This window comes from Eublepharis macularius, chromosome 11, assembly GCF_028583425.1.
Source record: "Eublepharis macularius isolate TG4126 chromosome 11, MPM_Emac_v1.0, whole genome shotgun sequence".
NCBI lineage: Eukaryota > Metazoa > Chordata > Lepidosauria > Squamata > Eublepharidae > Eublepharis > Eublepharis macularius.
In genome coordinates, this window is record NC_072800.1 from 32,225,112 (window position 1) to 32,252,085 (window position 26,974).

General features: G+C 39.2%; 1 protein-coding gene across 9 annotated transcripts in view; it reads right to left on the reverse strand.

Moving 5' to 3' along the window:
* TRAK1 (trafficking kinesin protein 1) overlaps positions 1-26,974 on the reverse strand; it is a 157,672-nt gene that overhangs the window by 53,131 nt on the left and 77,567 nt on the right. For 2 of the 9 annotated variants that reach the window (XM_054991851.1, XM_054991850.1), the window contains exon 1: positions 266-488. The exons of the other annotated variants lie outside the window; for them this stretch is intronic. In XM_054991851.1, the coding sequence (XP_054847826.1) occupies positions 266-368 (103 nt within the window). In that variant the 5' untranslated portion in view covers positions 369-488. Of the gene's footprint in view, positions 1-265; positions 489-26,974 lie in introns of those variants that run through there. 9 annotated transcript variants of the gene reach the window in all.

The following is a 26,974-nucleotide window of genomic DNA, read 5'->3' on the forward strand; positions in this document are numbered from 1 at the left end:
TGTCCTGTAGACTATGTCCAGACAAACTGAATTTTAGCAAGCAAACTTCAACTTACTAACATCTCTCAAATCAGACAATATTAATACTTGAAAACCACACTACTTGATCACACCAACTTACTGAATAGGTTTGCATACTTCTAAGAAAACTTCAATTAACAAACTCAAAACCAAAATTGGTAAAGAGTGGTAAGTTAACACCATAAAACTAATTAAAGACCTCTTTCCATCCATTAATATATAAATAGTACACAATGTGAAGTACCTTCTTCCAAGATATCAAGGTTCTCATTATGTCTGTTCCTATGTTCATTATTGTAATCATATTCAAAACTTTCTTCTTCATTAACTGATTCGTTCAGTGACATAACTAAATTTATCCATGAGCAGTTGTCCCGTAGATTAACGTATGAAAGAGAGAGAAGGCTACATCACAGAGGGTACATCGGTACAGCAATCCAAGTAAAGTTTCCATAGAGCAGACAGCATCCTTGTCATCTAACATACTTCAGCTAGAATGACTGGGTAGTTATTTGCATGCTGTGATCACTACAACAGAGCTAGGGGAAAAGCTGAAAAAGATGGGGGAGGGAGAAGTACCATCTGTCTAATCATTACTAGAAGCAATCTATTCACTGCTTATCATAAGAGATTAGATTCCAGTTACATTTCTTTAAAATGTAATGTTTCACATAACAAAATCAGGTTTTTTTTTTCATTTAGGGAAAAGAATTATTATTTAAATCCGTAATATTTCCTCCCCATGCTAAAAAATGAATGGGAGCCTCCTACAAGTTTCATAGCAACTGCACCAGGAAGTACACAGTGATACAAAGAATGCTACACCTTGTTGAAGTTAGTTAGACAGGGTGGAGAAGTTACCTTTGTAATCTATTGCCTAACTGTCAGAGCTACAGATTTCTAAAGACAGAAAATAGGAATCAAGTATTTAGAATGCTATATGACTTCAGCATTACTCATAAACTTGAAACTACTAAATAAAAAAAACCTTTAAATTATTCCTATGCTGTTAGCAACTTTCTTAAGGAAAAAAATCTAATACATTGTTTTGTATCCCATTTTAGACGTAAATCAACACACCCTTCTGTGCTATTTTTTCCAAATGAGTATTCCAGTGTAATTGGGAAATGGAGTTATTCGAAACTTGGGTGTGAGATAGCATAGTTTGAAGGATATAGACACAAGCTGCGAAAGACGCAGGCTGCAATCTTAAGTCTACTTACCAGCAAGTAAGATCCACTTCACCTTTGTGCAATAACTGACAAGTTCTTGATATAAAGGACAGAAGAGCAGACACAGGGCCATATTCCAATGTACAGATCCTAACCAGAAACACATTTCTGAGTTCCTCCACATATTATAGGATATATGTTTTTTCACCAGCACAGAAATCCATCTTTCTTTTGTAAACAGTAACAGATGAAGCAGCCCTCAACACGATGCAAAGAGGTGGCACCTTCCTTAAGCATGAGTTTACGGTGGTGGGGGGGAGAAAAGGTATCATACAATCCCACAACTTGTAACTCGCTCCCAGTCCCATACACATATTTAAGGGAAAGGCTATATTATGTCTGTGCTAGACCCTTGTGAGGCACCATCTTGTGAGGCACTGTGGAGGTCTTAGGCAGAAGAGAGAAGACTGGTTCATGTCTGCATGTTTCATCTCTATACATCTCACTATGGAATGTACAAAACTCTCCATTGACAAATATTGCCTTTTATGGTTTTGACCTGGCCCCTTTGTGGTCAGCCCTCTTCCTGGTCGACAGAGGGGTGGGCTCAACAAGGGCTCAGGTCCAAGCCCACAGACACCTCATCTGGGCATATTTTGTGGGTCACTGGGAAGTGGGGAGAGTACTTGAGTGGGCTGTTGGATAAGTCACGCCAGAGATATTGACATCTCAGAGAGGCTGGTCAGCTGTTGTGGGGGCTGCACTTTCCAGTGAGGATGTGTTGCTGGGCTGGCGGGGCTGGTCGAAGTGAGAGTTGGGCGTGGGCCCTTCGTTGGGGCGAGCCTTAAAGGCAGGTTTTTGGTATAGCTGGGAGTGGCTGGGATCAGAGGAGGATGATTGAGTCAAGGGGCAGGGCAGTGGAGCGAACTAGCCTTGCTTATGCTACTGAATAAAGACTGAAGTTAAGTTCAACCTGCAGTCTCCATGTGAGTCATTCTGGAAAAATGAATGGATGGGTGACCTCTCCCCAGGTTACTCCGGACCTCAATGCTACTTACACTACAACCTGTTCCATTGTTAGCAGCAGGGCCTACAGGGGCCACAAAGATTATAGGTAGTAAGAAAACTCCATCTATGGTGTCTAAATTGTGACTGAATGCAGTATCAAGGGATGGCTTGAAGAGGAATTTGGTTAAGCACAAGCTGTAAGGTATTAAAATACACTTCTGCTTTGTCTCAAAAAGTGAAGATGCAAAACTTGCTAAGTAAACTTTAAACTGAACAAGAGACCTGCCATGGTAAAGTTACAACTCCTCCATAGTGCATTAAAAGAGGTAAGGGCTACATGGTTGAAAGAGCAGTAAAGAAACCAAGATGGGCAGACTAGAAACACTAACAAACTTATTCAGCTTCCCCCCAACACACATCTAGTTAATTTAAGTAAATTACATCTTTAAAACCACGCACAATTCAAGACACTGTTCACATGAAATGCTTGCGTCTGCTATTACCTAGGCAACTACAAAAATATATTTATTTCTTCTCAAAACAGCTTCTCTAAGACAAGTAGATGCTTCACTAGCGGTCAAATAAGCACATACAGCATCACTCTGAGCTGAAAATTAAGTTACTGAAAACTAAACTGTGGTTATTATACTTAATTGTGTTAACTCCCTGTCATTTCTATTTCACAGGCTGCTTCTAATTGTCAAATGAGCAACTCTTATCCAAATCATCAAGAAGGTAATTTACAATTGCTCAAGGTGAACGAAAGAATCAAATCTGCAGAATCAAGATTGTACTTGGCATAACTTCAGGTAGAAATAATTACAAAGCTTGAGATCAAAAAGCTACTTTAGGCATGCTCAAGGGTTCATGCATGCCCAGAGAAATGCCCCCCCTTAAAGAAATACTATCATAAATTATTGTAATATGCTTTTGGAATTACCCTGAGGTTCAAAAGCGATTTGGCATGTCACAACATACTGGCTGGACTGCTGTTTAAAAAAATGCCAGCCCAACGTTCCCTTGGGTATGCTGAACTAGTCATGTGGTCCTCTGGATCCTTCAATAAGGGCTGATTCACATACACAAAGTTCTTACAGTCACCATGACAATTCTGTATCACACGTGTGTGGGGATGGGGACTCTGTGCCTTCCAGATGCACAAGCATGGCACATGTGGAAATGGGCTTCAGCACCCCCTACAGGCCATTTTCATGAAGTAAAAATGGCTCCAGAGAGCTGCTTTTTGCTCCACTGGGAAACTTGCATGTTAATGACAGCTGTATGTAAGTTTCCAAGTGGAGCATGCCTGGGTTGTTTCAGTTTATGAAAACAGCCATGCTGGTGCTACAGCCCTAAGTGTGCCTAGGAAGCACAGTACTCTCAGCACACATGAGACATAAAATAGATTTTGTATTGTTAGACTGGTTCCTAAGGCCCATGTGTCACAGTAGAAATAACTTCAGAATAAATATGCATGGGGTTACAGTAAGTAACTTCAAAACAGTACAAATTCCTTGAGGCCCAGCAGATTTTCCAACAGATGCAAGTATAGTAACACAACTAATATTTGCAACCCGTGCATGAGATACGTTTTGATCCAATTCAAAGAGATGGTGTTATTGTGTTACGTTTTGCATATCAAAGCAATAATTACATTGGTACCTGACTTCGACATAGGGCACTTTATCCAGAGCCAAGCACTTACAAAATTGTAACTGTTCCATAGAAACCAAAGAGGAAGTAAGACAAATATAAACCTTGCCAAACAATGTTTTATTATGTAGCCCAGCTCACTAAGTATTTGGTGTAACTGCCCACATCCGCATGCTTATTTCTTAATAAAATAATGCTATACTTATTTCTCTCTTTTCGACACGCCCATGTTTTGCCTGAGTAGAGACAATTATTTGCTTACAGCTTTTCTTAGCGAATATTCCTTGCAGCATGCATTATGTTAACATTGTTATCTGAAATTATAAAAAGATTTGCTTGGAGATTTCTTGCAGTTATTCAAACTGTCCCATCATTTAAGACAGAGAAATTATTCCAAAAGTTTGAACTGACATTTATCGCATCTGTATTCCCCCCCACAAGAAGTTCATTATACAAACTAAATCTCTTTTTTTTCACAACTTTCTGCAGAATAGGTTAGACTCAGAGACATCCAGTAGGTTTCAGGGCTTATGAGGGATTTGAAGTATCTACCCAGAAGTCCAATATTCATAAACACTATTTATTACTCAGGACATTTACATCCCACATTTCTACAAAAATATAGTCAAAGCACCTTACAGAATAAATTATATGACATTAATGCTATAAAACCACTCTATCTACCTATCTCTGCCTTGAACTATGTGGAAAAGCAAAGTATAAATGTTTTAATAAATAAAACAAATATATAAAACAACGAACTGGGCCCAGTAAGAGATGGGGAGGGGAATGGACCATTTGGAAATCCCACCGTGTCTCTAAAGACACTCTTACTTCCCAGGAGACTAAAAACTCTCAAGGATTTGAGCAGGCCAAATTCCCCTCCTGCTATGGTTTTCCTTAAACTGAAACTCAGTTGCTCTCAATATTCTGTCTGCTTCTGGAGTAATTTTTCTTATCCAGCTACTGGATCAGGGAGAGGGGTCAATTTACAAAACCACAGCTTTCTGGTGAGTTCCCCAAGTACACCTTTCTGTGGTTGGCCTGGTTTTGCGGATTCCATTATCCTCAGCCACAAGTAGTGCCAGCACAGCTGTCAGAATGTTGGACTATGGCTGGGTGATCTTGGGCCTCTCACTAACCTACTTTACAGAGTTGTAAGAATACAGAGTATGGATACCATAGGATGGGGGAGACTATGTATGCTTACCTGAGTTTCTTGAAGGGAAAACATTATCTGATTACTCAGTGTTTGTTATAAACAATATAGATTTGAAAGTATTGTGAAAATGGGTTCAAAAGGAATCAAAGCAGCAGATTAAAAAACTAAAACCTCATCAAATGACATCAACCAACATAATCTAGACTAGAATAAAACCATTTCTGTCACACAAATATGTTAGCAGTGCTACAAAATCAAATTTCAGCACCCAGTCAGGTTCATACAGGTGAACTGTTCCAAAGTATCATACTTCAGATGCTTTGGAACTAAGCCATTCAAGGTTTTACAAGTCAAAATCAACACTTTTAAATTGAGCCTGGAAATAACCTGGAAGCCTGCAGAACCAACCCCATGCCAACTTGTCCGCTACGAGCCATAATTTAACACCAAAACTCAAGAATCACTTTACTTCTTAGCTCAGTGAGTGTCTGGTGTACAGACATGCTGAGCCCCAAATGGAGAAAGGGAGACAGCTTGGGGGAGACCCTGTAGGCAGGAAGCATCCCCTGAAATCGGCAGGGAAAACTTCTCCAGTCAGTACTGATCAAGAACGGTGCAAGCACAGTGCCCTCATGCTACCACTGAATGTTGGCAGACTTGGCAGAATCCTCAACATGCAGTCATGAACCCGTATGTTCGTGGCAGTCATGAACTTTGGTTGAAGGGAAGAAAGGGACATAAATGTAGAAATACACTTGAATCCGAGACATATAGTCTTCTCTCCACCTACCGGTTATTCATTGTTAGCCTTTTTGCATCAGCTTCACCAGACCTCTGTCATCATTATGATATAAAAGGAGCCATCTTATGTAGAGGAAATACATTCTTTTCTCAGCAAGACAGAAAAGTATAGCACAAGCTATTGTGTGACCATCTGGAGCCAGTGAGATAATGAGCAAGTAAGAAAGGACTCCAGTAAGAACGATATAACAGACAGAGATGGTATGAAGGCTTTATTAACCTACAATGCTATGTAACTTCCTAGCCAGAACCAGCCCAAATTAGGAGACAGGTTCCAAGCATCCCAACATGATGGTTAGTTTCTATTGTAACTACATATATCATGAAAGTTATCTGGCATGTGTTTCTCCATCTTATACATGTCTGCCCTCATCTGACGCTTTGAGGATCAGGAACATCTCTAGGCTGAAGTCTATTCTGACCCAGGAAGACAGATCTGTCTGTTAATATCCTTGTCATCTATTCTCAGTCAACCTAGCCTTTTGTTTAAACAGTACATAACTGTGCCTGCATGCATTGCTAGCCATTCTTTTCAGCCCTTTTTCAAATGCTCACATCCATGTGTACTGGGAAATAACTGCACGTAGATAACAGGGTTGTACTTATCTATAACTGCTATTTATTGAGTCGACTTCTGTAAAGTGCATGCTGGGACTGTGCACAGACAGGCCAGCTAAGGAGATGAAAGTCCCAAAGCTTTCCAACGCTTTGAACAGCTGCAAGGGGTTGCTGCACAGAGGGTTTCCCGCCAAAATCAACACGTGTCTCAGGAGGGAGAGGCACTCCTCCTTCCCTCACTTCTTATTTCATCAACATGGAGTGAAGTTCATTTCTCCACTGCTCCCCTTGTGGTTTCCTTCCTCACCTTTGGCATGAGAAAAAATGGCCTGCTTTCTATACTTTGTTCAGCTGATTCGATTCAGTATCGCCCTACCCTACTGCTGCGCGGTTCTTGTCATTCTTGTATGTCATTTTCTCCGTCAGACTGACAGAGAAAGTGTTCATCAAGAAATGTAAGGAGTTCGGCACAAAAAGGGCCCAGACTGGCAAGTACTCCTTATGTTTTCTGTGTCACATAATATTGCTGCCAGTACTACCTGTAAGCAGTTCACACTGGAAGCAAGTAGTGACATGGCATCCCACCTTAAAGACACCCTGTAGGAGAAGGTTTTGTCATTCTCAGGCCTTGTCTTCAGAGCACCCATTGGAGCAGGAAGGGCCAGTCTCTACCCGGCCCCCCCAGCCCCAGTGGCTTCTGTACTATGGGACTGCACAGTGGCAGAAGCCACAAAAATGAATCTCTCGATATGAGTAGTTGTCATGTTGTCTGAAAGGGGCAACACACAGATTCTCTGTTTTGGTAGATATGAATTGGAACTGGATTCTTCAGGGTTTTGTGTAGTGTACACAGGGCCTATACAGGCATACAAAATCCATGTGCTGTCCTATTCAGACAACATAGCAGTCACTTACTTTAGGAGGTTCATAAGTAGCATTATGCAGGAGACTTTATTTCTTAATTTCTTTCATGCGCCAGTCTAGGAGGGATTTACGATAAAGATAAAAGCTTGGTCAGATCCAACGTAGGCTTCAAGATTTTACATCAAAGCAGAACCACAGGCCCAAACTATTATGAGACACATCAGAACGAGAGAAATCTTGCATAACAAAACACTGAAGATATGCTTGTATGAGTATGAAGGCTATATACCGGTAGATCAGCTGTGGTTTTGAAGTGTTTGATTACCTGATTATTTTGATAATGTATTGATATTTGAGAGTGTTCTGATATTGTGAAGGCCAATGGCCATATACAATAAAACGAACCTGAATCTGTAGATCAGCTCGCAGCCTACTACGACAGTGTGTGCCTCAAGCACAGTGCAAGCATTACTTAAACCCACTAAACCAGAAGCCTTCAAGGGGTCAAGCAAAGTTTAGTAGGGTATATCAGATGGCTTGGCAAAGTGAGCTGTGCTACGTGTTACCCAGAAAGAAGAAAAACAAAGGAAGCAGGGAGAGAGGACCTTTCAGCATCTGCAGCCACTATAATGTTGGGGAAAACAAACCCATCTGTTCAGAGATTTGTGAACCATACTAAAAGGAGTTTGCATGGGAAGAAGAGGAAAGAGTTCAAGAGTGAACAGTTTTAGATTCAAGTGAATTGAAATCATAGCAGCAGAAGGGACCAGAAGTAGACCAATATCAAGTAGTTTCCTGCTTGTGCCAATCAGCCTTACACCGAATAAACAAGATGAGTAGCTGTGTGAGCCGTGACTCACGAAAGCTCATATCCTACCACAAATTTTGTTAGTCTTACAGGTGCTACTGGACGCTTGCTCTTTTCTATTGCTATAGCATAAACAGAGAGTTGCAAGTGCAACTTTGTTCAATCAAGGAAAACAAAAATGTAAACTTTAACCCTTTCCTCCCTTGTTTTTTTGGCTGGAAAAAAGTCACCTGGAGTTGCTTTTACTTTTGCTGGAGTAAACTTACACAGGTACTGATCATTTTTCCACATCAGGGGTAAAAAGCAGCAGTTCAGAAGGGGCTTTCGTCAAATGTGCAGGGGAGGAAGTTGCTCACATTCTCTCTACACACCATTCAGCTCTTTGATCAGACAGTTGATCAGAAGTTGCAGTTGCAAAATAAAACGTTTTTTAAGAGGGAGGGGGAAACGGGGGAAAGAAGGTGCAGTTCAGCCCACGGGTTGCTTTCCCTTCCAGTCTCAATCACTTCTTTGATCAAAGTAAGAGTTTCCAGAAATATTCATAGTTAGGGTGATCATGTCAGTACCAGCTTTCTTCATCCCTTGAAGAGACCTCCCCTGAAGAGACTGGAGGAGAGGAGATTTTAAGGAAGCGATTTATCTACTGCTAACTGAGTTTTGGATTTCTTTTATAGTTTTTTAGTAAGTTGACAGCTGCAGAAGTCTTTTTTTTAAATCATTTATTAGAGATTCTTAAACAAAGAAATTAGCATTACAATAAGAAACAGAACAATAATCCTCTGTTCATTAAACAAACCTGGCCGCTTGAGCAAAGTTTGAACCCACTAAAGTTCATTCTGTGTTCTGTGACAAGTAAGGGGAACAATCCCAGAACAGCCAAATTGTGTGACACTCCTCAAGGTATCCTCAACCAACCGATCATCATTCTAAACATTTCTTGTACTCTTTTTTGAAGGGACAATATAGCACCACAGCTCTCCTCCACGGAACATGGCTTCTCCCTTGCCTGAGAAGAGTTGGGGTGAATTTTTTAGGCTCCAATCTAGACATGATGCTAAGATTGTGAATGCCAACTGCCTGTTCCCTACTTTCAGGAGCACAACGGAGCACACAGCCATTGATATGACAGGCCACTGCTTTCATATGGCCACTGGGTGCAGAAGTAAGCATCACCCACCAAAAGTAAGCAATCCTTGGGTACATCCACCCAGCTGGGAAGCACCTGGAGGAAGGTGAAAGAGCTGAACCATGGCACAGATGGCTACAGGAGTCGCTGCAGAGGTTTCTGCAGCCTGTGTGTCTCTCCCAATCTGAAAGAGCAAGGATCAAGCACAAATCCTGTTGTGCCGCTGTGATCAAATCCCTAGTAGCAGCTGCAAAACAGCCTCAGAGTAAGGCAGATCTCTTGCAGGGAATGGTTACGAGAAGAAGAGTTTCACCCAGGAGAGGCCTCGCGCTGTAGGGTGGTGAATAATAGCTTCTCCTCAGAGCAGCGAGGAACCTTGCAAAGCAAATGCACCAAGATAAAACACGAAGGCATGGAAGAGACACTTCCAGGAGGTAATCCAGCCAGAAGGATGAGGCAGCAATGTTCCTCGTGGATGAGGCCTAGAATCTGATGCAACTCTGCATTAGAGTTGCCAGCTCTGGCCTGGGATATTTCTGGAGATCTGGGGGCAATGACTGTGGAGAGTGGGATTTGGAGATGAGAGAGAGCTCAGTGGGACTGTAGTTAAATACAGACCATCCTCCAAAAACTGCCATTTCTTCCAAGGAAACTGATCTCTATGGTCTGAAGGTCATCGGTAATTCTGGGAAAACTCCAGGTCCCACCTGGAAATTGGCAACCCTACTCTGTGAGCAGAATCAAAGGATTCAACATGAGTGGCAATTGCCATCCATTGTGCAGAAATCCTTACATGGCTTTGGTCTACTTCCACCTGAGCCACAGAGAAGCACAAAGGCCAGATGGAGCATACTTAGCGGCTGAGTGCCTGGGGCCTGTAGAATCAACTGCTGCCCATGTGCCATAATCTGTCACAGGAGTTAGCACGCCTTTCCATTTCTGGCTCCAGATGTAAGGAGGCATTTGGAAGCCCATGTGAGGAGTTGGGCCAGGGAATACAAGTGGAGGTTTCCCAATCCAATCAGGATTTGCTGGTGGTCTTTTTTTCTCCTGAACTTCATTCCTTTCTAGAGAAAAGGGACATTAATACAATGCATCCCTACAACATTATCCTAAGACCCACAAACAGCAATCCATTTCTGTTCTCAAAAAAGAAGAGCCATGGGGCCAAAAAAGTGAACCTCCAGCAAGCTGACCACCACCTGCCATGGGAAACAAGCACCAATAACAGTGACATATCTCTTCTTTCTGCACAGATGAGGCCTGATGTCACTTTGAGTTTCATATCCAAGAAAAGAATCTCCGGTATACAGAGGTCTTACTGTCCCCTGTGCTCCAACCCTGCATTCCTTTGCCCCATTTCTTCCTGAATCAGAGAATCATGTGCAACACAGAGGAAGGACAACAAATCAAGATGTTTGTAGGGTAAAATTCTTATCGCAAGTTTACATCCAGCTATTATGAGGCTGCAGGAAACCCTTTAAAAAGATAAGAGAGGTAGTGGGAGATCTGACTGGATCCCCTGGTGACTTGTATCCTACCATTCTACTCAGTCAAGCTTGAACACCTCCCCCCTCCCATGGAACAGGCTTTTCCTCCAGATGAAGCATCTCCTCCATCAAAGGAAGGCTCCTTGAGTCAGAGGAAGGGCTTCAAACCTAGCTCAGCAGAGTGGTAGGATACAAGCTAGTGTGTTCCATTATTATATTTTTTTCTTTTTCTTATCTGCTTCATTTAAACCCACCTTTCTCCCAATGGGAACACGAGGCAGCTTCCATCATTCTCCTCTCCTCTATTCTACCCTCACAACAACCCTGCAAGGTAGGTTAGGCCAAGAGTATGTGACTAGCCCAAAATCACTCTGTGAGCTTCTATGGCAGAGTGGGGATTCGAACTTGGGGCTCCCATATCTTAGTCTGACACTCAAGTTCATGAGGCATTTCACAGTTCAAGAGGAGAAATCTATTTATGGAGACTCTCCCTTTTCTTTGATCCATTGGGCTTTAGAACATAATAAATCCTTTTAAAAAATCTGATCAAAAATAGTATTTGCAATAATATTCCAGTTGGAATTATAATTTAAAAGATCATTTTCTTTCTTGCACACTTCTTGCTACCATTAAACAAAAAGTGGTCAGGAGGTACAATGTTCTTCTGGACAAGCCTATTTAAAACAAGATAGGTGGCAGTCTTACCAATTCTCCACCCCGCAATTGACATACATGTTTTACAGCACTCAAACATTTCACTTATAATTATAAGTCATAAATAACCAGAAATTGGGGGGGGGGGGCCTGAAGCATGACCTTACAAACAGAATACTATATACTTGATGGTCTGGGTAAGATTTAAATAGTAAGTAACACAGGTTTCATCATCATATTCAAACATCAGATATTTTATCATTATTAACTTTTTTGGTGTGAACAAACCCCCTTTCAGAAATGACTGTAAATGAATTACGTCTATTTAAAAGCCGAACAACGAAAGCAGTTTATTTGTCTGCTAAAAGCCTCTACACTAGCCCAATCCAGCCTGGGGTAATCATTTTAAATCTTGACTATGAAATGTGATTTCTGCACAGCTATGGCCTTTTCTGTCATCATCTCATGTCCCTATGATCATGGACCTTCCCAGACTGAATCCGGATGGCATCACAACACCTTCCTGACCTATTTCCATTTTGGTGTTCCCAGAAAATTCTGCAGCCACATTAGCAAATTTGAATTTCCCACACCACCAGTGGTGCAGTTTCAGTAACTCCTCCGCACACCCTCTATCACGAGACCAATGATCACATCCAGGGTTCTGAAAAAGACACTGCCAACCTGGCAGATAACAGAAAGTTCGAGAGGTGGTGATGCCCAAGGAAATAATAAGCTCCTTAAAATATAAACCTTCTGACCATTTCAAACAGAAGTTGCTCTTATCATTTGCTGCAACAAAGACTTTACACATGAAACTCAGTGGTCTATTCAAGTCTTATTTTATACTGTGCCTGCTGTCACATTTTACACTGTAATATGTGCCCATTACATAGGCTTCACACTGCAAGCCAAACACTCGTTTTTAAAGCAAATGAGCATATTTAAGCACAAGCTAGAGTTATTTGTATAAAAACTGATCAGTAATTGCCTTCTGCTGAAAAGTATATGCATCCCAATGCCACTCCCACCGGTCACAAGCCCTACAGCAGTCTGATGCACGATTCAAACATATGCTGAGAAATGCTATAAATTGTCCACCTTAGCTGAACCACCATATCCTCCAATCCTCCTTTAGAGGACAGAAGCGCTCGTATTAGAAGCTGTAGCCAGCAGTAGATACAATAAAATGAAAGGGTGCAATTACCATCCGTACATTCTTCATAATACCAGTCCAGCTCGTAGTAATCTGCTTCAATGAATTTCTGCATCGTCAATTATCTCCTTCGGGAGCACAGAAGAGATTGCACAAAAAACGCTACAGAGGTCAAGTAAAATGCAGCCATGCCGCCCTGCCTTTACAGAACACCAGGGTGCAAAGGAACTCAGAGGCTGCTGCTGACAAGAAGACGAACATCCTCTGTTAAAAATAGGAGCCCAAACAACAGAAAAGGATAGAAAATAATATGAAAAAAACCCCAAACTTCAAAAAGAGAGCGGTTGCTGAAGCAGCAGTACCAGCGGTTATCCTAATAAAGAAGGTCCGCACGGGAGCTGAAGATGGGAGTCACCGAAACCACCCTATCAAAAGGCTCAAGCGCTGACGTTAGGGACACACACCACCACTCGGTGGTTCCTAGCTCATTTCTTTCCCACTCTAGTCCCTCGCATCTCTTTCAGTCTAATATGTTACCATGGAGACTGGCTCTGAAGGAGATGCAGAGATGGAGGAAATGCATTCTGCTTTTTTCTGGCCATGCTCGCTAGTGTGTGCCTCAAGGAACAGAATCAAAGAGTAGAATGTTTTCTATTGTTACAATACAAATATTGCCACGAAGCACTGGTTTATCACACAATAGTGTTCATTTCTGATTTCTCATACATGCACGTTTACAAAATGCAAACCAAAATGTAATATTGCTACACAGAGGTTTGAAAAAAAATCCCACACTGAGAAATGCCAAACTAAACTATTGTTTCATCTTTGTCATGTGCTGCAATAACCAAAATTCTTACATTTGTGATGAAATAACATTATATATTTATTATACAGCAGCTCATATTGCCATGCCCTTTGACTGAACTCTTATCCCTTTCCCCATTTTTGTGAACCTGTGACCCTTTTTTAAAAACAAAACAAAACAAAACTATAACTGAAAGGATTATAACAAGCTACAGCCATTTTGAATAACTAAAGATACTTGGCTGTTTCAGTACATTTGTTAACTATCCTTTATTTTCAAAATGCTTAACTCAGATTCCTGACAATGCAACCTTTCTATGGTCTGAAGCATTTTAAAGGAGAACATGATTTAGACAATATTATGATCTATTTTAGAATAATTTAAAACCCTGGTAGCAAATCAGTAAGCACATTTTGCTGGACCAGACATTAACTTCTTCACCAGCAGTTTATTTATGATTCCTACATGAACACTATATTAGACTTTCTTCCAAAGAACACAATAATATAGAAGTCTGGAGAATTGTTAGAGCTCTGGAAGAGGGGCATAGAAAAAACAAGTAGATCACTGCTGAATAAGCAGATTGCAAACAAGAAAGAGACAGATGTGTCTAAGGCCAAGAAGGCTTTTGCCCAAGTACAAAGGTCTAAAATGACAGTACTCAAATGAATTCCTTGCTCTTAATTTTACTTGTCCAGAGACAAGTAGCTGAAGAAGTATAACATAGAGAGAATTACACAAATACAGAATGGAGAACAACAAGAGGCCTATTCGAAAGTACACTGATAACAATTTACCATAAGTCTACTTTATTTGAATCCACAGTCTTGGACTTAGGTTCTTAAAGGGGCAGATTAATATCAAATTAATAAATATTGTGTGCTTAGTCTTCATAAACCTTTCAGTCAAATTCAGTATAGTCAAACTGTGTAAAATACAGACACTGATTTCTAACGAACACAGAATTTGGAGTCATTTCCAGTCATCATGCTATGTTGTCAAGAAGGCCAGGGGAAAACTATCACTGGGATCAAATTCAACAAGTCTGAGGTCTCATAAGCTTTTTAAAGTGCTTTAAAAAGCTTTTTTTCTCATTACATTTGCCAGTGCAAGAGTGGATATATTACTCTGGTACGTCTCCCCTTCTGGAGCTTTTATCCTGCTACCCTCACTGCTTAAAACTTTGAATTAACTGAGCCTCAGCGGGGCAAAGGCTCTGCAAGGGGAGACACCAGAGATGGCGGAGGGTTGTGAGAGAACCCATCCCCTCAAGAGCGATCTCCGCCAGCTCTGTCTTTCAAAACTATGCTTCCCAGCTAACATTATGTCTCTCATCACTTGACAAACATGCGTTCAGGCATCTCATCTAGACAGACTCTCAGATGCATCCATCCTCTTCACATACGGTCACATCAGCAGAAGAGAACTTACTGTTCCAGTGCTAATGGGAGTGGAGGAATTCTTGAAGACTAGCTACGGGGTAGCAGCAGTAGTGGAAGATGACAGTGGCAGAGGATCTTTCACAGACAATGGCAGTGTAACCAACTAATCCAGATTAGTATTGCACAGAAGAAGGCAATGGTAAACCACTTCCGTTAATCTCTTATCTTGAAAATCCTATGATGAGACAATACAAAATGAAAAAAGATACAGTGCTGGAAGACTGCCCCCCACCCCCAGGTTGGATAGCACTCAACTGGCTACTGGGAAATAGCAGAAGACAAGTAAGAAAAGTGCTGTTCTTATTGATGGGACTGGATTAAGCTGAAAGGATGTCCAGTTCCAGGTGTGAACAGATGCAAAAGGAATGTTCAGAACTGTGCAATACACATACTAGGAATATGGAATTTGATAAGTATGAAGCCAGGTAAGCTAGAAATCATAAAACAAAAAATGGAACTTTTAAATATTGCAATCCTGGGTGTAAGAGAACTAACGTGGACCGACTCAAGACATTTTCAGTCAGAAAACTACAAAGTGTTTTACTGCAGAAATGACCAACTCAAAAGAAACAGTGTTGCTCTAATAGTGAGATATGCCATAGCACAAGCAGTCAAGAGCTATAACACTAAGTCTGATTTATTCATATCCATCAGATGTCATGGAAAGCCTGTTAACATAACCAAGTTTATGCTCCAATTACAGATGCTGAGGAGGAAGAAACTGAAAACTTTTATGTAAGCATCCAAGAAGAAATTAACCATACACCTAAAACAAGATAGGCTGGTAATCATAGGTGACTGGAACACAAAAGAGGAAACAAAGCCGAATCAAAGATTATTGTAACATTTAGGCTAGAATCATAAAGGAAGCAGGAAGGTGACTCATAGACTTTTGTGAAGCCAGCAATCTGTTCATTGCTAACACATGCTTCAGGCAACCAACGAGATGACTGTATATGTGGAAACTATCAGGTAGCCAATACAGGAACCAAACAGATTATTACATAATTGGAAGCAGAAGACAGAGAAGTTCTATTCTCTCTGTACAGTTCATGAGTTGCTGATATCAAAAATTAGAATAAAGCTGAAGATAAACTCAAAGAACCATAGTGCCAAATATAATCTAAATAATATTCCTGAAGAATTTAAAGATCATGTAAAGAACAGATTTTCAATACTAATCATGAACCAGAAGAACTATGGGCTGAAACCAGAGATATTATCAAGGAAGAATTGCAAAGACTGTTCCTGTAGCCAAAAGAAAGGAGACACTTAAATGGATGACTGAGGAAACTCTTAAAATTGCTAAAGACAGGGGGCGTGGCGTCGCAGAGGAGAGGAATGGACGCATGTTGAGAGCGCTCCAATCCCCCCGAACCCAAATCTCGCCCTAACTCGCTACAACGAAGGAAAATTTGCAGGAAAATAATGTACACAAACTCCACTAAGAAAAAGAAAAACGATCCGAAGGCAGTTAAAAACTTACAGACGTTTTTCGCGGCTTCAGGAGGATCGGTGGAGACAGAACACAGCGGCGTGGAGAGAAACAAAATGGCGGAACTCGCTGCAAACGACGATGTGAGAAAGGTAAATGCTACAGAAAAATACCTAGATCCCCAACTCGAAAAACTACGACAAGACATTGTAGACCAAATGGCCAAACTCATTAACCCTATCACTGCACAACTCATGGACATAAAACGTGACTTACAAACAACTAATCAAAAAGCTGAAAAAGCTCTGAACGTGAGTGTGCAGGCTCAGCAAAACGTCACAGACATGCAAAGAATAATTACGGAGCAGCAAGACAGACTAACAAGGCTAGAAATCAATGCCAGGCAAAATCACGTTAAGATACGAGGAATAGACGAACAGTATACATACAATACAGATCTCATAAGCTTCATTGCTAACTGGCTGGCTAAACAACTAAGGCTTGAGGAAGGAGTCTTCCCCTACATCACAACAGCCTACCGTGTGGGACCTTTTCAACAAAACAAAAGCAAAGAACGCCCGAGAGATATAATCATAGAGGTACCCGACCAGAGGACAAGAAAGAAGATAATGGAAGAAGCTAGAGCAAGGGGATCATTTAAATGCGAAGGCAAACATATATATATTTTCGCTGATCTCCCAAAAGAGGTGCTTGCTAAAAGAAGGGAACTTAAACCAATCTCTGAGACCCTGCAAAAAGCGAACATGAGATACAAATGGCAGGATCAAAGCAAGCTTATGGTCATCCATCATGGCAAAAGATATATTGCAACTGATATCGATACGGGACTAGAGCTATTGAATGCAGTCGGGTTAGAAACACCAATGGAGATGAGCAAACAAAATCAGAAAAGAAAATCTTCAGACTTACTATCTCCTCAGAAAGGGAGTAAGATCCCCATCAGAGACACTTAAATCTTCTTATTTTTACCACACCACAAACTGGTAAAACTGGATAAATATACTTCGGTTTGACTGTTTATCAAGTTGTAGTACTTGAAAATAGAGATGTAACTATAGAGGTTTTGGGGAAGGGGGGAAGGGCTTTCAACATAGCTCACGTGAGTTTTTTTAGCTCTCATAAGTGGAAGGGGAGTGAGATAGACTTCCACAACTGGTGAGTGAAGGTAACTCAGCAGTTTGAGAGAGCTAAACTTGAACACTTCATTACAGCAGCATAGAATACTAATAATATCCAAGTGGAATTTACAGCTTACTAAGTCACAAAGGTGGTTGAGGGGAGGGAGGAAGGGTGGTAAGGGGAAGGTACAGGGACAGTTAGTTAGTTATATAAGCTCAGTAAATAGTTACACAAAATTTTGGGAAAAAACTTGATAGTAAGGGAGGGAGGGAGAAAAAAAAGGGAAAGAAAAAGGATATTAAAAATAATAATAATAATAATAATAAAAATACAATAAAATAATTTTAAAAAATCTCAAAAAAATTGTTGTATATATATTACTACTATAATCTATAAGTATAAAAAAAGGGAAGGGGAGGGGAAAAAAAAGGAAGAGGGTTAGGGAGAGCATAGGGAGTGGGAGGGGAATAGGAAAATAATAGGAGTAGTTTATAGTTTGTAACAAAGACTAAATATCATAGAAAGAATATATATATATATATATATATATATATATATATATATATATATATATATATATATATATATATATATATATATACACACACACACACACAGGAAAAGGAAAGAGGGGAAAGAACAATAATATAGAGCACAAACATAGGAAGAAGTCAATTCAGTTAGAGGGGTATAACTGGTAAACACTTGACTGGACTGAATTCTAAGAAATTAGGGAAGGTTTATCGTGTAGAAAATAAGAGAAATCTTGCAACTTTAATTTCTATATATCGACCTAAGGAGAGTAATTTAAATATAGACATTAAGAAATAACATAGTAAATAAGATTATTGTGATATTAAAACAACTATATTGATAATTATATTGTTAAACCTAGTTGAGAACTATAAGCAGAAGTTACAAGATTGGAATACTGATGGTTTGATAAGTTTGATGTTATAACCATACAATTCACTCAAAAAAAAAAAAAAGAAAGAAAGAAAAAGGAAAAGAAAGAAAGAAACAGTGAACCAGATACTATCATTTTTATTTTTATTTTTTTTCTTTCTCTTGCTGTCTTTTAATCAAAAGTGCTGGTATAGAGATGAACAATCACATATAGTTGTACGGACTCGATTTAGACTAGGATTGTAGATTAATCAACAGTTAAGATATATAGTGAATTCGGAATAAATACAGGTGGAGAAAAAGGAAAAAAAAAAGGCACAAGTAATTGTTATAATCAAAACAGACAATGAGCTCTAAAATCAAAGTTTTAACTTTCAATGTTAGAGGATTAGGTAATCCAATTAAAAGAAAGAGAGTGATATCGAACTTAGCCCAAACCAGACCTCAAATTATATTTCTGCAGGAAACCCATCTACGACATAATAATACAGATTCGCTAAAAGCTAGGTGGCTGCAAACCCAGTATCACGCAACTGGAAACTCCAAATCAAGAGGAGTAGCCATCCTAATTGCAAAGGACCTACAATTTCAACAAACAAAAACATTTAAGGATAAAAAAGGCAGATTTATCTTCGTTAAAGGGAAAGTAGGGGAGCACACGCTCACACTAGCCTCAGTATATGCTCCAAACGCAAACCAATTAGAATTTATAGAGGAAGTAATACAAAAATTGATTTCATTTCAGGAAGGATATTTGATAATTGGAGGAGACCTAAATTACATAATAAATCATCAACTGGACAAATCAAATTTTAACAAAGTACACACATCAAAAAAATCCAAAATAACAAAACTAGCAGCCATACTACAGAAATACCACTTAATTGACACATGGAGACATTATCACGAGGGAGAAAAGGATTACACATACTTCTCACAAAGACATAATACATACACAAGAATTGATTATCTTCTTAGCTCTAATGACATAATTGATAAAATAGAGAAAACAGAAATAGGAAGTAACACAATCTCAGACCATGCTTGGGTATCCATGACACTTAATCTCAGTGCTAAAACACAAAGCAGTACTCAATGGCGCTTACCGAAACATTTATTATACAATCAATATGCAATTAAAGAAATTGGCAAAATAATTGAAACAGCTATTACAGACAACTTCTCAAAAGACATTGGGATACACATATTTTGGGATACGATAAAAACAGTGACCAGAGGACATTTAATAGCCCTTACTGCTAAAATCAACAAAGAAAAATTGAAACAAAAATGTGAGTTAATAAGCAATATAAAAGCACTAGAAAATAAACATAAATTAACAGGCAGTAAAAAAATATACAGGGATCTCTTAACACAAAGGAAATTATTAGAAACCTTGGACAGTCATACGATATACAAAAATCTGATTGCTATCAAACAATCACATTGGACCAATACACCTAAAACTTTACGCATTCTGGCAAATAAAGTAAAACAAAAGAGAATACAAAACACAGTCAACAGAATTCATAACAGTAAAAATATAATGCAATACAAACCAGAATCAATCCTTAAAGTCTTTAAAGACTTTTACACTCAACTATACTCATCAAAAAATCCGGACCAAACTAAAATATCCCACTTTTTAAACTCACTAAAACACTTTAAGAAATTAGAGGAAAAACACCGAACATTTCTAGAAAAACCCATCACTATCCAAGAAACAATGGATGCAATAAAAGCAGCTAAAAATAATAAAGCCACAGGGCCGGACGGATACCCGGCAGAATTTTATAAAAAGTTTACGAGCTTGTTAGCAACACATCTAACTGATCTAGCCAACTCGATTCTGGAAAAGGGAGTAATGCCACCCACATGGGAGAGAGCCGACATCATAGTGATCCATAAACAGGGAAAAGATCCCCTAAAAGCAGCATCCTACCGCCCTATTTCATTACTCAGCCACGATTATAAAATTTTTGCTTCTATTATGGTAAATCGACTAAATACATTCATTTCTAACTACATTCATACAGACCAATCAGGATTTATACCAAAAAGAGACATTACAGATAACATTTATAAATCATTAACCTTAATAGACCATTGCACCCAAAACAATATGGAAGCCATCTTTTTATCACTAGACGTCGAAAAAGCTTTCGATTCGGTAGAAATATCATACCTACTAAAAACACTGAGGCATATGGAATTTGGAGAAAAATTCTTAAACACAATTGAAGCTATATACCACCAACCTATAGCAAACATCAAAGTAAACGCTACATACTCAGAAAATATTAACGTTAAAAGAGGTACAAGACAAGGTTGCCCTCTATCCCCTCTCCTATTTGCAATCGCCCTAGAACCCTTTGCGATTGCCCTTAGAGAACATAAACAGATAAAGGGAATAAACGTTAACTCCACAGAATTTAAAATTAGCTTGTTCGCGGACGATATGATGATTTATTTGACCAAACCATTAAGTTCACTGTCCCATCTTTCATCTCTACTTACAAAATTTGGTGCAATATCAGGACTATTAATTAACCAAACAAAATCTTACTATCTTGCCATCAACACCCATAATAAAACGGTCCAACAAATTAGTACAATATATAGCTTTCAATGGTCCCCATCTAATCTTACATACCTAGGAGTTGAAATCACCCCCAACCTGAAAGACCTTATAAAATTGAATCACCTCAAATTGATAAACCAAATTAAATTAGATATTATCAAATGGAATAAATTAAAGCTCACGTGGTATGACAGATTTCATTTAATAAAAGCTTTTATATTACCAAAATTTATTTTTATGTTTAGAGCGATCCCCCTTACTATAAATAGATCACAAATAGCTCAATGGCAAATATTAATTAATAAATTTCTATGGCAAAACAAGCACCCGAGAATCGCATTCACTACTATGAGGAGGAAATCAGCAAATGGTGGTTTTAATTATCCAGATTTATACCTATATCAATCAGCGACACGATTGGCTAATCTCTTGCAAATGACTTCAAACTCCCCTCAGCCAGATTGGGTTATGATCATACAACCATCTTCAAAATTCAGTGACATAACAGACATAATTTGGAACAAACCAAGTAATAGGCCACAAAGCATCAAAAAAAGCTTCCTGATACCATCTATCTTAAAGACATGGGACCAAATCAGGATCAAAATTGTTCCTAGAATATCTAGATTCTCTACGTTCCTAAATCAAGAATGGTTTTTACCAGAGTGGGATCGATCACTTATCCTATCATTACATCAAGCAAAAATAACTAGACTAGTTGACATATCCACAAAATTAGGTCTCCTGGAGAAAGTAGATATAGAGAATAAATTAGAACAAAAACTACATTGGTTTAATTACTTACAACTCTCACACATGGCAGAAAAAATAAGGCTAAGGAACATCATGAAAGAACCTCTGACAGAATTTGAACAATTTCTAGACTCACCAGTACAACAAAAAAAAGGCATGATAGCTAAACTATATAACCTTCTGCTAAACATCACTGAGAACAAGCAGCTAAGTTGTCAATCTAGTTGGGGTAAGGACTGTGCAATTGAACAGTCCCCAGAGATTTGGGAAAAAATATGGACATCTGGAATATTCACCTCGAAAGTCAACATAACTAAATTACAAACGTTTAAAGTGATTCACAGATGGTATCTAACACCCAAAAAATTAGCACATATATCAGCTAGATCATCCCCAAAATGTTGGAAAAATTGTGGCGGGGAGGGAACCTTCGCCCACTGTTGGTGGGAATGTAAAGGAATTAGACGATTTTGGGAAGAGATATTAATGAAAATTAAAGATATCACAAATCACGACCTCCCCTTTGACCCAAAAATGATTTTTTTAGACTTGTGGGAAAACTCACACGTCCCCAAAATCAGAAAGGAGCTCATTGCCTCTTTTTTTGTAGCAGCTAAGAGTGCCATAGCGACAGTATGGAAGTCAAAAAAATTACCAACAATCGAAAACTGGTTCTCTAAAGTTTGGAATCATTTCATTCTAGAAAAAGTAAGCAATGATATGCAAAATGCAATACAACTCACAGAAAATACTAATTTTATTGAAAAGTGGCTCCCATTTCTGGAATACATAGAAAAGAACAATATGCAGCCCAACTCGAAAATACTACAAGTTGTAACAAACAATGGATACCTCTCCTTCTATTAAGCTGATAATATAACTGTGTAATTACATGGAATTACTTTTTCTCTATGTTAACTATTAAGGATGTAAGTCTAACTGCGTATTGTATATTGGTTTTTGTTTCATTCAAATTTGAAATGTTGTTTGTTACTTGAAGGTTATTAGTTACATCTAATGTTACAATAACAATAAAAATTTAATAAAAAAAAAATTGCTAAAGACAGACGGGAAGCAAAAGCAAAAACTGACAGAAAAAGAGTCAGAATTCTAAATGCAGCTTTTCAGCAACTTACATGCAGAGACAAATCTATAATAATAGCCACTGCATAGAAATCGAAGACAACAACAAAAAGGGAAGAACAAGATCCAGGAAATCAAAGGGAAATCCAAACCACGGCTCAGGATGCTGAAAGATCAGCAAGGAAACACAGTATTGATCAGGACAAAATAAAGGAAGGATGGAAACAATACACTGAAGAACTATACAGAAGAGATGGAAGGGTAACAGATACCTTCAAAGAAGAATCTTTTGACAAAGATCCAGAAATCTTATAAAGTGAAGTGAAAGCTAGACTCAAAACAATTGGGAGAAACAAAGCACCTGGACAAGATGGAATACCAATAGAGCTACTTCAAGCTATAGAAATGGAGTCCATCAGAATCTTAACAAGAATCTGTCAACAAATATGGAAAATAAAACAATGGCCCACAGACTGAAAACGCTCAGTCTACATTCCAATTCCAAAAAAGGGGACGCTAAAGAGTGCAGCAACTATCAAACTATCACATTAATTTCCCATGCAAGCAAAGTAATGCTCAAAATGATACAGCAAAGACTCTCACCATTTATGGAATGAGAAATGTCAGATGTTCAAGCTAGATTCAGTAAAGGAACAGGCACTAGAGATCACATTGTAGATTTAAGATGGTTAATGGAACATACCAGGGAATTTCAGAAGAAAATCAGCTTGTATTTTATAAATTACAGCAAAACTTTTGACTTTGTGGATCATGAAAAGCTACAGATGGTGTTAAAAGAAATAGGATGCCACAACATCTAATTGTTTTGATGCACAGCTTGTACTCTGGACAAGAGGTTACTGTTAGGACAGAATTTGGAGAAACAGAATGGTTTCCAACTGGCAAAGATGTCAAACAAGGATGCATATTATCTCCCCACCTGTTCAACCTCTATGCAGAGCACATCATAAGGAAAGCTAGATTAATTTTAGAAGAGCATATTATAAGGAAAACTGGATTAGATTTAGAAGAAGAGAAAAAATAGGTGGAAAGAACATTAACATTTTGAGACATGCAGATGACACCACGTTACTGACAGAAAATAGTGAAGACTTGAAATGAATACTGATGAAGGTTAAAGGAGAAAGCACCAAAGCAGGATTACAGCTGAACATCAAGAAGACAAAAGTAATGACCACTGAGGAATTACACAATTTTAAAGTTGACAATGAGGAAACAAATTGTTCAAGATTTTCTATTCCTTGGCTCAATTATCAACCAAAAGGGAGACTGCAACCAAGAAATCAGAAAATTGCAACTTGGAAGAGTAGCTGTGAGGGAACTAGAAAAAATTCTTAAAGATAAGGATTTCTCTTTCAGGACCAAGATCAAGATAATCTATAGTATTCCCCATTACTATATATGGATGTAAAAGTTGGAAGAAAATTGATTCATTTGAAATGTGGATATTCCGACGCGAGGAGGGAATCCCTACCCTTTGTCGTCAAGTGTCAACGCACACGCACGGGTTACAAACTTAAATGGTTTTATTTAACTTCTTCATACACGTAAGGAATCTCTACTCACAATTCTTCTAAATAACGAAAGGAGAGAGTGCATCTTTCATGCATAAAGGCACTTGATGGAGCTTTGTAGACCCAATGAATGTGGTGAAAAAAGAGAGATGACTTGCTCCTCTCCCTGCTGAAGTGTGAATGAACAAAAGAGGAAATGGCCTTAACAAGTTTTGGCGGGCTTTGAATGCCCCAGGAACTGAACCTGTGGGGTAAGGCACTACAACTCCCAAGATGCACTTCTCTTAAAACTATAGGCATACAGTCTAGTCTGGTACATATTGATTAATATGGTCAGCTTGCTGCTGGAACAGTACAGTGGTGCTGCAGGAGAGTTTTGTGGATACTGTGGATGCCCAAAAAGACACATAAGTGGGTTCTATATCACATCAAAACTTAATTCTCCCTAGAAGCTAAAATGAGGCTACTATATTTTGGTCTCATCATGAGAAGACAAAGGCTCTCTGGAAAAGTCAATAATGCTAGGAAAAGTTGAAGGCAGTAGGAAAAGAGGCAGACCCAAAGAGCTGCACTCAATAAAAGAAGCCACATCCTCCAGTTTGCAAGATCTGAACAAGTCTGCGAATGACAGGACATTCTGGAGGTCTTTTATTCATAGGGTCACCATAGGTCGGAGGTGACTTGACAGCACATAATGCACACAAATGAGGTTTGTAAAGGGTGTGTGCATGTCAGTTTAATTAGGTGGACTTTCACTATGCCAGCACCATTTGCTGCCAGGTGGGAAGACTTTCCATGCAATTGGGGTGAATACACTCAGAGTCTATGGAGTACTGTTACATGGAAACATTTTTGGCAGTCTTCCTGTTGAATAACTAACAAATTACGAAGTTTATCAACAAAGGCAAAACAGTTTAGCAAATGCCATGTAAGTTGAAGACTGTGAACAGCAGTAGCCAAGCCCCATTTTCCATTTGATTTCTATTCATTTAAAAACAACAGCAAAATAAACAAGTTTGAAGAACGTACCCTCCCTCCTGCTCCCCCCTGCCCCCGCCCAAATTGCCACCTGTTGTCCAGGACACTCAGCTTCAACTAACTTCTCCTCTCCCTACAAGTACAAAATTAGCATGACTGACACATAAAGAAGACAGTAGGACAGAATGTTGGTAGCTGAGCAGGTGTCAGTAGTCCAGTGTTCAAAACATTCAAAAATAGATCCAGACTTAAAAAAAATATTTATAAAGCTTACACTTAAAAAACAACAACAATCTGTTCCTTACAAACCAGATTTACTCTTTCTGCCACTTAGGTATTGATTTGAACTTGATTTTCCATGCCTGTAGTACCACGCATATGAATGCAACATGCTGAATAATCCCTCTTCACATTCTCCAGCTGGATGCCAGCTTAAAATTAAGCTCAGCTTTGATTCCCAAGACAGAATGAAAGATTCTATGAAAGTTTGCCAAGCAGCCATTTTGTTCCAGTATAGTATTAGAAAAGTTTGGACATTCATAGTATCTATAGGCCTCTATAGGCCTCTGAGCGTGATACTTTCCCAGTTGAATTTTCTCCCAATAGGGGGAAAAAATCCAGACTGCTGGGTGCAAAGGTTACATGCTTGATGGACGACAACAAGTCGCTAAGTGAAGGCTATTTTGTTTTGGTTAACAACACAGCGACGGGGGGGGGGGGGAGGAAGGGGGGGAGAGAGAGAGAGAGAAGTTTTTGAAGGCTGCTAAGCAAAGGAATCTTTGCTTTTGTGGGAGAAGAATTAAAATAGTACTTAAATGTAAAATAACATCAAGGCGGCGTTTTTATTCATCGTGTGGGAAGACTGGGCATTGTTCTCCTTTAAAGTAAACTCTGTACACTGCCCTTTCCAACATATGGGCTGTTTACTAAAATATCTATTCACACATTATGGAAGTTCAGAATAACACTGAAGCTTTCAGGTTGTATGAACACTAAAATGAATACACAGAAGGGCTTACTATATTAAAAGAATCAAATGACTTGGTGATTATGTTCTAGCTTCAGCCTCGGCTGTGGGACACTCAGAAGCTCTTTGCTGCAAACTAGTTAGAAAGCAGCTGTAAAGCTTAGAAAGGCTGAAGGATGGGAGCAAAGCAGATCATACACATATGTTGAAGGGTCATCTCAGAAATGTTAACTGCATATAAACAAACTTTGTCTATGCTGCAACAAGAAAAACACATGGATGCCTGGCAGGCATAAACAAGAATCACAGAAAGCCACAGCACCAAACATACTCTGCAGGGGAGAGTTACTGTGTTGGAAAATTATCATTTTTTAAAAAAAAACCCAGCACACAGAGGGCCAGATTCCACTGCTGTTAAGGCTTGGCATTTGATAGACCATACCACACTTTATATCTCTGCTACGAGCATCATACTCATTAGAGGCAGTTGTAACTGGAATGATTTATGTACTAATTACATTTATATTCCACCATTCTTCTGTCATTGATGCATGATGTGCAAAGGGTTCCCATACAGGCACTGAGCAGATTGCTGAAGCAAGGTTGCTGCTTCAAGGGCTTTTAAATCACACTCTAGGAACGAAGCCTGGAATGTCACCCTCCACTGAGTCCTTTCATGTACAGACTTGGAGACTGGTTAGGTGGGCTGTACTAATGGACAAACCTGCTTGGGAGGAAGGTCGCTGGAGGAAATATGAGGAACATGGAGCCCTGCAACTATCAACTCCAACGAAAGAGAAAGGTATGGAAATCTGCTACTATTGGACTCACTCCATAACTACACCAAGGATCTTGCTTGTGAGGAGAGCAGAG